General features: G+C 48.5%; 1 protein-coding gene across 2 annotated transcripts; it reads right to left on the reverse strand.

Annotated features, from left to right (window-relative positions):
• Positions 1-423: 423 nt before the first annotated feature.
• LOC112445390 (tumor necrosis factor receptor superfamily member 10A) lies at positions 424-14,951 on the reverse strand (the record flags this gene model as incomplete). Of its 2 annotated transcripts, none has more annotated exon segments than XM_024988892.2 (9): positions 424-490; positions 1,687-1,747; positions 2,231-2,331; positions 2,773-2,865; positions 2,949-3,022; positions 3,849-3,960; positions 4,951-5,064; positions 5,688-5,787; positions 9,981-14,951. In XM_024988892.2, coding segments are annotated over 9 exon segments (855 nt in total). In that variant the 5' UTR covers positions 10,164-14,951.
• Between the last annotated feature and the right edge of the window lie 1,108 nt (positions 14,952-16,059).

Here is a 16,059-nt window from a genome sequence, read left to right on the forward strand (position 1 = left end):
GAATCCCATGGACTAAGGAGCCTGGCAGGCTACAGTCCATGGGGTTGCAAGGAGTCAGACATGATTAAAGAGACTTAGCATGCATGGACAGGCGCTCCACAGCCTCCCTGGGCCAGGGGGTGCCCTGCTGGACAGCACAACCTCTCGGATGTCTCAGAGTGGGTCAACCTGGCCCTGAGCAACCAGGGAGGAGAGAGGATGGTGGAGGAGGGAAGGACAGGGAGGTGTTAGGGGCCACTGTTAGAGGTCAGAGGGGTGCAGGGTGGGAAAAAGAGGAGGGGGCAGGGAGGGAATTAGAGTCCTGATGGTTCAGGGGCAAGCCATCCCCTCTCTGAGTTGCTCTAACCACTATGGAGATAGAAATTAGGACACTGTCCCTCCTCCCTCCACTCCTGATCCCCTGCCCAGGAGAAAAACACTCACTTTCAGTGGCGTCTGTTGGAACCAGCAGCCATCTTCTCCTCTGAGATCCTTCAGGGGCTGCTGGTTTCTGTAAAACACAATGGAGAGCAGCCTTGGTCTTAACCGGGGGTCCTAGGTTACAGAACTGAGCCTAGTAAACCTTGTTCTGAAATTCTGGCAGATGCAGCCATAAGCAAATCAAAACCAATGCAGGACCTTTGAGGGGAGCGGACAGAAGAGTCATTATTTTATATACAATTGTGTTCTTATAAACCTCTAATGGTTCAACAACAATACTTAAATGTGAATGTGTGGATGGATGAATGTTAAAAATTATGACAATAAATTCTATAATGAATTATGAGTTGGATAAACTCATCAGGTTATAGAACATTGTAATACAAAGATACAGCCTCAACAAGAAACGAGCAATTTACTGAAGAAAAACACACATGGAGTTGAGGTATTATAAAACTCTTAACTGAAAATGCTAACTCTTTTCATAAGAAAAATATAGAATAGCTAAAAGATCTCAATTCCTCCTAGATTAATTTATAAATTAAGGTAATACTCAAAAACCTCAAAACTATTGAAATGATACGACCCCAAACTGTAAATGTCTCTGTATGTATGTGTGTGTGTGTGTGTGTGTGTGTATACATATATAATATACATATGTTTAGTCACTCAGTCATGTCTGACTCTTTGCGACCCCATGGACTGTAGCCTGCTGGGCTCCTCTGTCCATGGGGATTCTCCAGGCAAGAATACCGGGGTGGGTTGCCATGCCCTCCTCATATATATATATATATATACACACACACACATATACATAGTGAAAATACCTCTATATGTTGACAAAGAAATTTTACTTCAAGTAGATTCAACAATACTTTCGAAATAAATGTGAAATTCCCACTATGATGAGGAACAGCTTAAACGTATGTAACAGTCACACAGAAAAATATTATGTAGCTCTGACTCCATCACTCGGTCAGTCATGGGAGGAGTGATTACTCTTCGCCTGCCCTGTTCTAGACAGGGATGTGGTGACAAGACAGATGAGAAGTAGCATCAGAGCTGCCAGTGGAACAGAACAGGGGGTGGGCTCCCTTCCCCTCCATGCCCTGGTCTCTCTCCAGAGCAGGGGGTGGGCTCCCTTCCCTCCATGCCCCGGTCTCCCTCCATCACCACCTCCCCAGAGAAGAGGAGACCTGACCCATTGCCTCTCCCTGTCTCTACCACAGTTCCAAGCAAGCAGAAGGGCCAGAGCCCCACACTCACCAACAGGCAGTCTGCTTGCTGCATCTCGGGACTGGGCGTTGTCTTCTGTCAGCTTCTTTTCCTGCCAAGGGACCAGAATGGAAAGTCAATCTCCATTGGTCAGCCTGTTGTTGTGTGCATGGTCCAGAGCCCCAGACCTTCCTGGGGGACATAAGCGCCAGAAAAGGGCCTCGAAAAAGCAGGGCACTGACCCAGGAATCACAAACCCACAAACCCCTAAGCTTCTAGCGGGAGACAGTGGGTTCTCCCTTCCCACCTACACCTGTGCTGTGACCCCCAAGTGGGCATAGACTCAGCACATCTAGGCTCTGATGATGGCACCCAGACTCTGGTGTGATGCTAAGGGGAACTGAGCACCCCTGCCTGACACCCCCCACGCCCCAGGGCTACAGAGTGAGGGTGTTTCAAACAGTAAGGACAGGGCCAGCACTGCCAACTAGCCTTAGGACAGCTCTCAGCAGGCCAGTCTCCCTCCTACATTCAGCCTAGAGCCCCCTGGCCAGTTCAGAGGGTCAGGGACAACAGCATAGGACAAACCAGAGACCATGTCCACCCTGGGCTTTGTTGTGATGCAGTTACTGAGGGTCTGAGGCCGCCAGATGCTGGAGAAACCGATCACCTTGTGCCAGCACTCATTAAAGGGACCTAGGAGAGAAGAGAAATCCACTGAGTGGTGGCGAGGGCACTCTTGCTGCACCTCCCTTCCTAGGGACAGGGTGCAGGTTGGGGGCTCAGACACTGAACAAAGAGCCCTGGGCCTGTGACTGCAAGCGGGACATTCTGAATCTGGAGAACCCTCAGGGAGAAGAGAGGGAAGAAAATGAAGTAAAATGAAACCCATGTAAAATTTCTGTGCAGTGCTACTGAACCACCCTCTTCTGCCTCCTCCCACCAGACTCGGCCAGGGGGAAGAGGGGACCGTCAGCTGAGTTGGGGGCCCGATGTGATCAGTTTTATAGGACCAGGTGAGGTGGGAGGAGGAGGGGTTTCCTGGGGAACAAGATCAGAGACAAGCCAGGAGGAATAGGAGGATTGGGGAGATGGAGGAGGGAGCCAGCACCTCCTCCTTCTCTTCTAGAACCTCACCTTTCAAGCAGCACCATACCATACATCCGATTAGGACAGCGGTGATTACAAGTCCAATTACAATTATTGCAATCATCAGCCTTGAAGGAGGGCCTGAGGAGGGAGAGGGAGTAATGGGTAGTCTCTGGCTCATGGTTGGTCTCCAGGAACTGGAGCCTCCCCATGGGCCGGGGTACCTGATTCTTGGTCCACACAATTGATGTTGCTCCAGGGGGTACAGTCTATAACCATGATCTTCCCATCAGGGCACCTGGGTACAGACACAGGAGGACCCATCAGGGACAGCTGGCTGGATGAGGAGAAAGAGGGGGCAGCCTCCCGTCCTGGGTCCCCTGACAAGACAGTGGAGGGGAGACAGGCTCTTGCTGTCTGCAGGGGAGGGTCCCCTTACTCCCCCTCCCTGGGCGGGAGAAGGATCCAGGATTGTGTACTGCGGCCCCCAGGCTCCTACTGAGTGTTCAGAGCTGTCCTTCAGGAGCTGGGCTTCCTCTGAAAGGCCCTCCTGGCCTCCCTGGGCTGCACGGGAAGCTCTGTGAGGGGCAAGGGGGGGCCTCGTCCAGGTCAAGGGTCAGAAGGGTGTGGGTACAAGTTTGACTCATCCTCCAGTCAAAGTTGAACACGAGGCCCTCTCATCCACCTGTTGACTCTTCCTACCAATCTCAGCCAACACTGGAGCATCAGAGGACAGTGAATTACTATTGGCCCCCAAGTCCCCGAATAGGAAAGATTCAGGTGCTACTGGGGAACAAGGGGCTGGGTGTGAGGCCTGTCGAGTTGGCTCTGGTTTTATAGGAACCTTGAAGGAGCACACACGTGGCCTCCTCATGACTTCTGTCTGCTGTCAGCACTTCGGTCTTTCTAGGCCCCTCCCGAGGAGACGTGGGAAGGGGCCACTGGGAAAGCCGTGCAGGACAAACAGTGGTGGTAGGGAGCACTGCTGCAGGCTCAGGAGACCCCACAGGCACAACGAGCTCTGGGAGGTGGGAGGGGCTTCACGGAAGCAGGAGACAGAAGTGGGTACAAGGAAACTGGGGTCTCCTGTGGGTTGGAAGCCCCCCTAGGCTCCTGTGTCTCACCCGGTGCTGCATTTTTGACAGAATTCAGGTGCATCTTCTCCACGGAAAGTGCCAGGTTTGCACTGACACTCAGTGTCCTTGGTCGGGGTGCAGCGACTTTTTTCTTCTTCTCCTAGAGACCAAAGATAAGGTTTTGAGGGTGTGTTTCCCTCATGTCTCTCAACCCTTCTTCACAACCCAGATCTCCATCCACTCAGTTCAAGAAGTAATTCGGAGGGCTTGCTGGGTGGTCCAGTGGTTAAGAATCCGCCTGTCAAAGCAGGGGACGCAGGTTCCATCCCTGGTCTGGGAAGATCCCACATGTTGCGGGGCAGCTAAGCCCGTGTGCCACAACTACTGATCCTGTGCTCTAGGGCCTGTGCACCACGATGAAAAGCAACAAGGAGTAGCCCCCCTCACCACAACTAGAGAAAGCCCTTGTTCCGCAACAAAGACACAGAACAGCCAAAAATAAATGAATTAATCTTTTTTTAAGTAATTTTGTGGTCATTTTCTGTGGCAACACACATAGACCATCCATAGAACAGCCACTGTTCAGGCGTCATCAATAGAGGCATAAAAGGGACTGTGCATCATTACGGATTGCATCAGGGTTGGGAAGAGAAATGAGAGAGCCCAGAAAGAAGTGGGCTGGGGTGAGGTGTAATCTGAGACACTGTGGATGGAGAGGAACCCTTGGATGATGTCTCAATGGGTGATGCCCTGCCTCAGAGGCAGAGGGACCTCAGGTCATGAAGGCTGAGAGAGGCTGAGACCCCAGAGCAGAGGGCATGGCGCCCACAGGAGCCTGGCCCAGGATCAGACACATGACACAGCTCAAACCCAGCCCTGCCCCACTCCCCCAGGCCTTCTGCACTGTTACCATCCAGCTCCCTCCATCAAGGGACAGGTTATTCTCCTCTTTCCAGCTGTGTTCTGAAAGACTTCCTTACCAGTTGGCATGCGTTATGCAAATAACTTCTGTTTTCATTATTTTACTGACCTAAGACAAGATGAAAACCTAGCTGGGCTGGAAATCAGATCTCTGACTCCTCGTCCCATTTAATCCCATCTCATCACCCAGCACCCTAACTGCAGGCATGGGGGACCACAGGTTCTGTACCTGATTTGCAAGTCGTACAAAGTAAGCAAGAAGGGAGGGTGTTTGAATGACTGGTGTAGTCTATCCCATCGGTGCATGGGGCACAACCTCTAATGGCTTCTTCCATATAGAATCCTGGGAAGGAAGGGAAAAGCTGGTGAGTAAATCCCCGCAGGATTCCCTGAGGCTGCCAGTGTGGCTGGGGAGGCCTCTTTTGGCCATCTGTGGAATCCACAAGGGGAACTCTTCTCAACCGGGCTTTCATCTTTTGATTCTTCATCTAACACATACCCTAGACCAGTACTGCCAACAGAAATATATTACAAGCCACACATCCAAGTCACATTCATAGCTGGCACATTAAACAGTAAAAAGAAAGGCCAGGACTTCCCTGGTGGCTCAGTGGTAAAGACTCTGCCTGCCTATGCAGAATACATGGGTTCGATCCCTGGTCTGGGAAGATCCCACAGGCTGCAGAGCAGCTAAGCCCACCTGTCACAAATACTGACCCTGCACTCTACAGCTCGGGAGCCACAACTACTGAGCACACAGGCTGCAACTACTGCAGCCCATGCACCCGAGAGCCTGTGCTCTGCAACAGGAGAAGCCCCCCAGGGAGAAGCTCAAGTACCGCAACTGGAGAGCAGGCCCCGCTCTCCACAGCTAGAGAGAGCCCATGCAGCAACACAGCCTCAGCACAGCCAGAAATAAATACACAGACATGAAGACAAGGGTTGGAGACCAGTCCTAGAATCTACCTGGTGGACATAACTTCTGCTGGGGGCTCTGTTCCAGTGGGGCTGATGACTGCTGGTGAATTTCATCCTTCCTTACAGACATGGCTGAAGCAGCTTTGACCTATGGGGACAAAGCAGGGACAGGCATGAGTGGCTTCCACACTCTCACCCCTTCTAGGATCCACCCCACATTTCCTTGACCACTACCTGCAAAATGAAACACAACTGGGACCTTGCTTCCCAGCTCTAAACTCTCATTCATGTTTGTTCTTTGGCCTTTTGTGCCAGCAAGTAACTTACACTTAAGTTTTTCCCCCTGTATTCCTTCCTCTTAAAATATGTTTATTCCAGAAAGTATGTGCTCAGATACGTCCAACTCTTTGCAACCCCATGGACTGTAGCCCGTCAGGCTCCTCTGTCCATGGGATTCTCCCAGCAAGAATTTGGAGCGAGCTGCCATTTCCTCCTCCAGAGGATCTTCCCGACTCAGGGATCAAACTTCAGTCTCTTGCATCTCCTGTGTTGGCAGGCTGGTTCTTTACTACTAGTACCACCTGGGAAGCCCAGAAAGTATGGGCAAGGAAAATTTTTTTTATAAGAGAATACAGAAACCATAGAGATCCCTTGGATTAGAGAAAACATCCATTATTTTGTGTCTTGACTTCTTCTATTTGACCATATGTGTGAATACGCTCAGGCTCTCTCTTTCTTTCTCACATGTGTGTGCACACATACACATACATTTTCACAAATGAGGGTTCTGTCATGCATACAATTTTTCATAATCAGGATATAGAATCACATATTGAGTAATGGACTTGTGGCTTTAATCCAACACGTGGTCCCCAAAAGGAAGCTGTCAGTGTTCCACAAAATACCAGAATCACATGGAGAAAGAAGAAATAGCAATACAGGGCTTTTAGCCAAGTCTCTGTGCTAAAACGGAGAAGGCAATGGCACCCCACTCCAGTACTCCTGCCTGGAAAATCCCATGGATGGAGGAGCCTGGTGGGCTGCAGTCCAGGGGGTCGCTAACAGTCAGACATGACTGAACAACTTCACTTTCACTTTTCGCTTTCATGCATTGGAGAAGGAAATGGCAACCCACTCCAGTGTTCTTGCCTGGAGAACCCTAGGGACGGGGGAGTCTGGTGGGCTGCAGTCTATGGGGTCGCACAGAGTCGGACACGACTGAAGCGACTTAGCAGCAGCAGTTAGCCGCTGTGCTAAAAATGACACAATGGGCCCAGTCTGAAATCACTGAAGTCTGAGGCTTCCACCAGGATTAATGTGTTGATGATAGTGTTCTGATGTTCAGGGTTGTATTGTCATTTGGGAGGAGACTGTCCTCATTCGTGGGAAATATACATTCAAGTGTCCAGTCATGGGATCTGTCATGTCAGCATCTATGTTTCAGATGATACAAGAAACAAAGGGTTTTGTATAGTTTTGTAACTTTAATCTGGGAGTGATTTAAAGTAGAAAGTGACATGAAGAGGAAAAAAAAGAAAGAAAAACAAAGTTAAAGTGGAAACAGCTTATGTTGAGCCCAGTTCAACTGCCTGGATCTAAACAAGATAAAATGCCACCTGTTAAGTATTTGGGGACAGCTAAGCTCATATGTGTCCCCTAATCATCCCTTCCCCAGTCTGGGCCTCCTCCGAGTTACCCCAAATTGGTGGACTCTCCTTTCCCTGCCCTCACAATCCTATGCCTTCCTTTCTTCCCTGGTTCTCCTCTCACAGACTCTCTCCCTCAATGTTTTGTTATGAACAGTTTCAAACATCCAACAAAGTTCTAAGATTCATTCACTAAACTCTTATATGCTCACCACCTAAGTTCTGTAACCTAGGTGTATCAAGTATTTCTTTCTCTATCCACTCCCCTCTGTCCATTCTCCTAAGTGTCTCATTTTTATGATGAAATTCATATCTGCAACTCTTAATACATCGGCATTATGTCAGTAACTTGAGCTCAGTATTTCTTTACAGTTTACTTCAATGTTAAGATTTCCAAAGAAAGATGTGCACAATCTTAAGGATACCATTCAAAGAGTTTTTTTTTTTTTTTTAATGCATACACTTGGGAAATCCAAACCCTCTATCTAGATCATGGAAATTAGCTTGCTTCAAAACATTCCCTCATGCCCCTTCCTCAGTTATCCTAATCTCTAATGTGACTCCAAGAGGGAGTGGCCTTCATCATATGGAGGAAGGTCCCTTCTACCCTGATAAAATGAGACTTTTTTCTGACAGTAAAGACTCCGCCTGCAACGCAGGAGACCCAGGTTCAATCCCTGTGTCAGGAAGATGCCCTGGAGAAGGGAATGGCAATCCACTCCAGTATTCTTGCCTAGAGAATTCCATGGACAGAGGAGCCTGGCAGGCTACAGTCCATGGGGTTGCAAATTGTTGGGACACGATTGAGCAACTAACACTTTCACCTTTTCATTACAGGGGGTTAAGTGTCAGTTCAAATTCTTTTTCGGCATCTGTTAAGCTGTTCATATAGCTTCTCTCCTTTACACTGGTTTGTGTGTGTGTGTGTGTGTTAAATTTTTAATTAGAGGATAGTTACTTTATGTGATGGTTTCTGCCATAGTTTTTAAAGATCTAGAATAGAACTATTTGCTTTGTAAAGGAATTTTGCCTCTGCTTTTAGGAAGGGTATTTAAAAGTATTTTTTCTTCTTTTCAAATGTTTCCGTTAGGTTTAGGTATTAGGGTTATGTTGGCCTTAGAAGAACTAGTGAAGAACTCCTGTGGTCTGAAAGAATTTGTGTCAAGATTTTTGTTAGTTCTTTTATTGTCTGAATTTTGTGCCCTCCCCTATGTCCTAACCTGGGGTCTCCTGGTTATCCACTCCCAGTCTCAGCAATCTCATGGATCCTTGAAACACTCTACTGGAATGGAAGAATCAAAACCATGACACTGTGGTGCCCCATCTTTACTTCTTACACTGGGAAAGTGTTAAAGTTCAGTGTGCAAGTGTGTGCGTGCGTTAGTTGCTCAGTCGTCTCCGACTCTTTGCGATCCCATGGACTGTAGCCCGCCAGGCTTCTCTGTCCGTGGAATTCTCCAGGCAAGAGTACTGGAGTGGATTGCCATTCCCTTCTCCACAGGAACTTCCCAACCCAGGGATCGAACCCTGGTGTCCTGCATCACAGGCAGATCCTTTACCGTTTGAGCTCAGTGTGCAAGGGTGCAGGGAAATAGGGCACCCTTGTGGACTCCTGGTGTGAGTTAAAATGGTCCAGTCTTCTTTGGGAGAACAGTTTGTCATTATCTAGGCAAAAGTGTAAAATTATCTAACCCACTAACCCAGCAACTCCACTTCTAAGGAGTTACCCAACAGACAATGCACATGGCTACACTGGATACTTGCCAGGCACCCAGACCCATTCATCACGTGTGTTCAACATGAGTCCTACCTATTACAGACCGATACTTTAAAAACGAATTCTATACTTCTTGTGAATACAAAATGCTATTTCTTTCCAGATTTTTGGTACTAATTTGGTCAATGAAAGATGCATATTTTCACGATTCCTGTAACTTTGTTAGACCCTCAATTTTTTTTTTATTTGACCCTCTAAGCAGCTTTGAAAAGAGCCTCAAACAATGCAAGAAGGCGGTGCCAAGTGTGCACATTTTTCCCCATGGTGAGTTTCTTAAAAATGCACACTCAGGGACGGGGAAGCCTTGTGGGCTGCCGTCTATGGGGTCGCACAGAGTTGGACACGAGTGAAGCGACTCAGCAGCAGCAGCAGTGCTGAAACACATCCAGAGCCTCCAACTCCCCCTGAAAGAAAGTGGTGAGAATCTGACCCAAACTGAGTTGATTGGTGGTTTCTATTCATAAAGTGCAAGGAGCTGGAAGCAATTTTGAAGTTGTTCTCCTTTCAGAGAAAAGGAAATGTAAGGGTGCTTAAGGCAGTGGTGGGGGGAGATGGAGCCTACACTTAATGATTTACAAAGGGCACGTTTTAGAAGATACATGCAGTGCAAAATAGCAAGAGAGAGAAAAGAGTGAGGAGGGTATGCAGAGGGAAAAGGGAAGGGAAAGGAAAGAAATGACGATCTGACGCTCCCAGGGCCTGGGACCAACCCAGAGGTCAGGCTCTCCAAGGAGCCAGATCTTCCAGGCAGCAAGTAGACGCCAGGGATCCGCACTCCTCTCGGGCCCCCCACCAACACGCCGCATATTGGACTTGCCCAGGCGGGTCCTGCAGGGATTTGCCCAGCCAGGCGCACCCGGGCCTTTTCCGGGCCACCAAGAGCGCCTTTTGGAGCCAGGACTCGCGGCGGGAACTCACCAACAACAAGACACCCAAGACGGTGAAGATGAGAGCCCAGGGGCCCCGGAGTCGAGGCCTGGGGCCCTGGGTGCACCCTGCCCGGGAGCTCGAGGAGGCTGCTGCCCTCTGTCCCCGCTGCCCGGTGCGGTCGGGGAGCGTTCGCTGTCCAGGTTGCCGCGGGGTGACAGCCTCCAGAGCCATCAGAAATGAAAGTGTGTTTTGTGGGGCGCGCGATCACCCCTGCCAGGTGCCCGGAGCGGAGCTCAGCTGTTTAGCTTAGCCTACCTCTACTTTTATACCACCCCGCCCTGGGATTGTGCTACCCGCGGTAGCGAATGAGCCAGTGCTTGCTGATATAATCATTACCACTTCCCGCTAATCATGTGTGGCTCAGGAGAGGAGCCCGGGCTTTACCAAAAGGGGAATTTCCGCCAGGGAACCGCGTGTGACACGGTTTTGCATTCAGGGCCAGGCAGGTCTGTGCCTTTGGGAGGCGGGGACAGGGCACCTCCCACGTGCTCTGTTGTCATTTGTCCGGAGAGACTCAGAATCTGCGTTCCAGCAGGTCCTAATGCCCCACGGGTTGAGAAAATGAATGAATCACCTGTCTTCTAACTACTGCCTTCTGCCCACTCCCAGCTTCTGCTCCTCCCCGCCCCGCCCTTCATTGACCAGGGCCCCAAGGAGGCCAGAGAACATGGACAGCCAAGAAGGAGATCCAAGAGGTGCCCTGTACTGTACTGTAGGGGAGTGATGGGTCAACTAAGAAATCTTGAATTGTTAGAAAAATGAGGAGGTTGCCAGACTCACTTGCACTTTCTGAGATTTAAGTATTTAGGAAATGAGACAGACCTGGTGAACCTTTTTGCCCTGGGCCTATATCATATAAATAGTTAATAATCACTTTACTATAGAATTACAAATAAGTATTTATTTAAAGGCAAAGAATTGTTGTTTAGTTGCTAAGTCATGGCCAACTCTTTTGCAAGCCCATGGACTGTGGCCCGCCAGGCTCCTCTGTCTATGGGATTTCCCATGTAAGAATACTGGAGTCGGTTGCCATTCCCTTCTCCAGGGGATCTTCCCGACCCAAAGATGGAACTCAAGTCTCCTGTGTTGGCAAGTGGATTCTTTACCACTGAGTCACCAGGGAAGCCCCCAGAGGCAAACGATACACACCATATTTTCCTGTTGTGAACTCTACTTTTCAAAGATCTGAAGTATCATTAGCACCGGTTTCTAAGTTTACTTTTTTCACTTTTATTTTATAAACCTGAAGTTCTACCCAACAGAACATTTTGGAGTCTGGTGAATAACTCCCCACCCCAATATAAGTGGCATCCAGGAGAAAGAAGGTGGCCTGGCTGTGACTATGTAGTTGAAACACTTTATTTGCAGATGAATACATCCACCAAGTCCTATTTTATGTTCACAACTCTGAATGTCTCTGATTTCACAAACTGGGGTCACCATTCACATTGAGGCAATGCAGCACTTCCTATCATCAGGCTCAGAGAAGGGTCCAAGTCACCCTGGACTGTCCCATCTCCCTAGTTTGCCAGGATCAACAAGTTACCAAATCAGGATTTCCCTGGTGCTTCAGTGGTTAATGATCTGCCTTTCAATGCAGGGATCTCAGGTTTGATCCCTGAGAGGGGGAACTAAGATCCCACATGCCTCAAGCTACTGAGCTGGCACACCCCCAGCTACTGAGTCCTGCCCTCCACAACTAGAGAGTGCATGCACTACAAGGAAAGAAACCCACAGGATGGAAGGAAGATCCCCCCTGCTGAAACAAAGACCCAAGGCAGACAAATCAATAAATACTGGCTTTTAAATAAAATCTGTTTTTAAAAAGGTACCATAGCGCCTTTGATGGTACCTAAAAAGGTAGCATTCACTCCTTAGGGTTCCCAGGATCTTCTTCTACTCTTCCTCTCACCTCCCAGAGGGTCTCTGATATGTGTGGGCTCTCCCCACGGACTCCATACTTCTGCTGTTCCCGAGCCCAAGTCTGTCCCCCATACTTCACTGGTGCTGGGCCCTCTATCCTATGAGGGTGTGAGTGCTTATGACAGCAAGGCAAGTACAAATTGTTTGTTTTTTTTTTTTAAGTTTCCATCAAAGTCTGTTACAGCACCTTTCAGATTTAGTCATGCAACATAAAAAGAGAAAGGAACCCTTATTATGAAAACCTCTTCCACTGAAAGGAATAATCTACTCTCAGATGAGCCTGGTTCCAAAAGGAGTTAAATCCCTCTCTGCCTTTGCTTTCTGGACAGGAAGCGCCACAGGCCTGCTTCCTGTCAGAATGTTGCAGACTGGAAACAAGGGTTTCTGTCTTGGGCTGCCAGGCAGCCCTGGGAGGTGTTCTCGAAGTTGCCCCCTCAGAAGCCTGGTGGGGGCCCAGGGTGGGGAAGAGCTTTCGTATGTGTTGTTTGTCACAGCAGTGCCCCGCAGCCAGACCTTGTATTGGATTCTTTTTTCTTTTTTTTAAATTGTGGACCAGAATACCAACATGTCCACTAAGAGCTCTGAATTCTGATCATCCAGAGTCAATAAATCCCTGTGTGACTTGAGGAAAGTTTGGGGTTTTGTTTGGAAAAAATTTTTTAATTAATTAATTCATTTCTGGCTGTGCCGGGTCTTCATTGCTGCACACTGGCTGTTCTCAAGTTGCGGAGAGCAGGGGCTACTCTCTGGGCCTGGTGGGCGGGCTTCTTATTGCCCTGGCTTCTCTTGTTGTGGAGTACAGGCTCTAGAGCCCAGGCTTCAGAAGTTGTGGTGCAGGAGCTTTGTTGCCCTGAAGCATATGGAATCTTCTCGGAGCAGGGATCAATCCCTGTCCCTGCTTTGCCAAGCAGACTCTTAACCCCTGGACCACCAGGGAAGTCGGAGAAAGGTGTTTTGTTTTGTTTTGTTTTTCATTTTATTTTTGGCTGCCTTATGGCATGTGGGAACTTAGTTCCCTGACCAGGGAGCAAACTTGTGCCCCTGCAGTGGAAGCAAAGAGTCCTAACCACTGGACCACCGGGGAATCCCCATGTTTTGTTTTGTTTTTAATTTAAAAATTAAAAAAAAGGTACACTTTGTCCCTTGACCCCTGAGGCCTGAGGCAGGTCTTTTGTTAACAGTCCAACTAGGGGAGGGGGGAGTCTACGCTGGTCCTGGGGAGGGGAGCTGCCAGAGAGAACCCAAGGCAGATTGGATGCAACTGATGACTCGGGCTGGTGGGGGTCCTGTGTACCCCCAGCCTCATCACCTACCATGACACTGAGAACCAAGAGGAAGCAAGAGACATTTTCACCAGCCCCCCAAAACCCTCCCCAGTCCCTGTGCTAAAGCCTGCAGTCATACACTCTCTTGAGTCTGTTAACTCTCAGTTTACATCCAGTCCTTTTTTCTTTTCGCCTTTTGATCCTCTTCACCCATTTCTCCAACCCCACCCTGCTGCCTCCTACTTCTGGCAGCTATCAATTTGTTTCCTGTATCTCTGAGCTTGTTTTTTATTAAGATCTCACATATAATAGAGATTATATTGTAGTTGCTTTCTCTGTCCTGTTTATTTCACTTAGCATAATGCCCTCAAGGCCCATCCATGTTGTCACAGATGTGTCTTCTTCAATGTCTTCTTTTCAATATGCATATCTTTTACCTCCATGGTTAAATCTATTCCTAGAAATTTTATTCTTTTTGATGCAATTGTAAATGACATTATTTCCTTAATTTCTCTTTCTGCTGGTTTATTATTAATATAAAGAAATACAATGGTTTTTTTCATGCTGATTTTGTATCCTGTAGCTTTATTGAATTCATTTATTCTAAGAGTTTTTGATGGAGTCTTGAGGGTTTTCTATATATAAAATCACGTATCTGAGAACAGTGACAGTTTTACTTCTTGGTTTCGTATTTGGATGCCTCTTTTCCTTGCCTAATTCCTCTGGCTTGGACTTGTAGTACTATGTGGATAAAAGTTGTCAGTGGGGCATCCTTGTCTTTTTCCTGATCTTAGGGGAAAAGTTTTCAGATTTCCTGTGAATTATGCCACGCAGAGAACTTTCAGATAAGGAAGACACCTGTAGATCAGCAAAGGGTACTTCTTATTGCCCTTTAGTTACAATCAAAAAACATTAAACAAGATTCAAATACCACTAGGCTTCTCTCAGACCTCTCTTGTGAAGGAGTTATGCTTTCAAAAGCCCAGTCACATGTGGGATCCTCCCCTTTAGAGGAAGGACACAAGAAGACACCAGAATGAAGCCGCTTTGGAGGGAGCAGTCACTGTAACTGCCATTACTCTTTCTCCTGGGGCAGCTGAGAATGGTATGGGTGACGTCATGTGTCACCCCATCACCTTTTGGGACATCTTTTCATGGGCAGATTTCTCCCTGTCCTTAGCTGCAGTCAAGAGCCAAACAGGACAGTGCTGGAGAGAGATTGCTCATAGAAACCTTTATGTATTATCTGATTGTTGTCATAATGGTATGTTTATTTTCTATAACAGTTAGTGTTAGTTGCAATCTTGCTAAACTGTTTGCAACCCTATGGACTATAGCCTGCCAGGCTCCTCTGTCTATGGGATTTCCCAATCAAGAATACTGGAGTGGGTTGCCTTTCCCTCCTCCAGAGGATCTTCCTGACGCAAGCATTGAACCCAGGTCTCCTGCATTGCAGGCAGATTCTTTACCATCTAAGCCACCAGGGAAGCCAGGAAATGCAGGTCCCTGCTTTCCACTACAGACCAGGGCATACAGGATGGGGGTGAGCTTTGTCTGGACCACTTCCCTCCCACGGGGTCTTCCCTCCCTACGGTGATGACATTCCCCCTCTGAAGATCTCATGCTCCCTCTGAAGGTGTGAATACTCTGCCACGGTCTGCCCTCATTCACCTGCAGAATTCTGAAGAGCTCTGTACAGACCTGCCCCTGTCCCGGCCCCAACATAAAACACTCTGACTTCTCAACTCCAGTCCTGGGCCTGACTTTTCTCCATCATGGGGCAGAACAAGTACATGGAATCAGTTGTGAGCAACCCTGACATCATAGCTCCCCCAATCTCCAGACCGAAACGAACAAACTGTTGGTAAGAACCAAAAGAGTGCATGGGTATTTTTATGTGTGTGTGTGTGTGTGTGTGTAGGAAAAAATACCCCTCTAGGTTAACCCAGATATTCTATTTCTTCTAGGAAGCCCCATGTTCTAGTAAGAACATCATCAAGAATCTAATATAATCTATTTTCAAATATATTCACAACTTCTTGGCTCTCAGGATGCTGGTGATTGAGGTTTTTGGGAGAAAGGATGGTTGAAGGGCTCCAACATAACAACAGATACATGCCATCTTGGGAATGCACTTATCTTCTCACGGTTATCTTCCTAACTGTCAGAGACAGCCCCACAGGAGATGTAGTGTCCATGTTGGGGTGGGGAGATTGGGGAAAAAGTGAAATGTCAGGAAAAAAGGTACAGAGCTGGACGATGGGAGTTTCCTATTGTGAGCTGTCACAGGACATCTGGTGCTGGTTTGGAGGAAAGCGGGATAACTGAGCAGGAGCAGACTGTGGAGCAGAGGAGAGATGGCACTGGAGGGCTGCCATGGCTTCAGGGTGAGGCAGAGGGGCCAGTGGGCAGGGGCAGAAGGGCAGCCTCTGGGAGTGGATACAGCTCTGTACTCAGCACCTTGGCAGAAGCCTGACTGTGGAGCCTCCTAGCAACTCAAAAGGGAGAAGAGCTAGGGCCTAAGGTCCAGGAGAGAGAAAAAAAAAACAAAAACGGGTCTCTGTGAGGTTGCAGGGCTGAGTCACCAGGCCTACTGAGAAGGTTACAGAAAGGCCAGTGGGGACAGAAAGAGAAGGTGTCCCCAGAGTAGCAGGAGCCTCACAAGTGAGGGGCCACAGGAGGACCCCAGCAAGCAAGATACCTTCCCGACAGCTGTCACAGCCAGTCTGCACCTCCAGGAGCCTAGCAGGCCCAGGTGCAACCCGAGACACCACTGGGGCAGGCTGTGGGCAGTCAGGCCCGGCTGGGGCCCCTTTCCCAGGGGAAGGGCAGGGAGGAGATGGACGGAGGAGGGGCTGAATTCTAGTCTCCAAGAAACC

This window comes from Bos taurus, unplaced genomic scaffold (assembly GCF_002263795.3).
Source record: "Bos taurus isolate L1 Dominette 01449 registration number 42190680 breed Hereford unplaced genomic scaffold, ARS-UCD2.0 Leftover_ScbfJmS_1023, whole genome shotgun sequence".
In the NCBI taxonomy this organism is placed as follows: Eukaryota; Metazoa; Chordata; class Mammalia; order Artiodactyla; family Bovidae; genus Bos; species Bos taurus.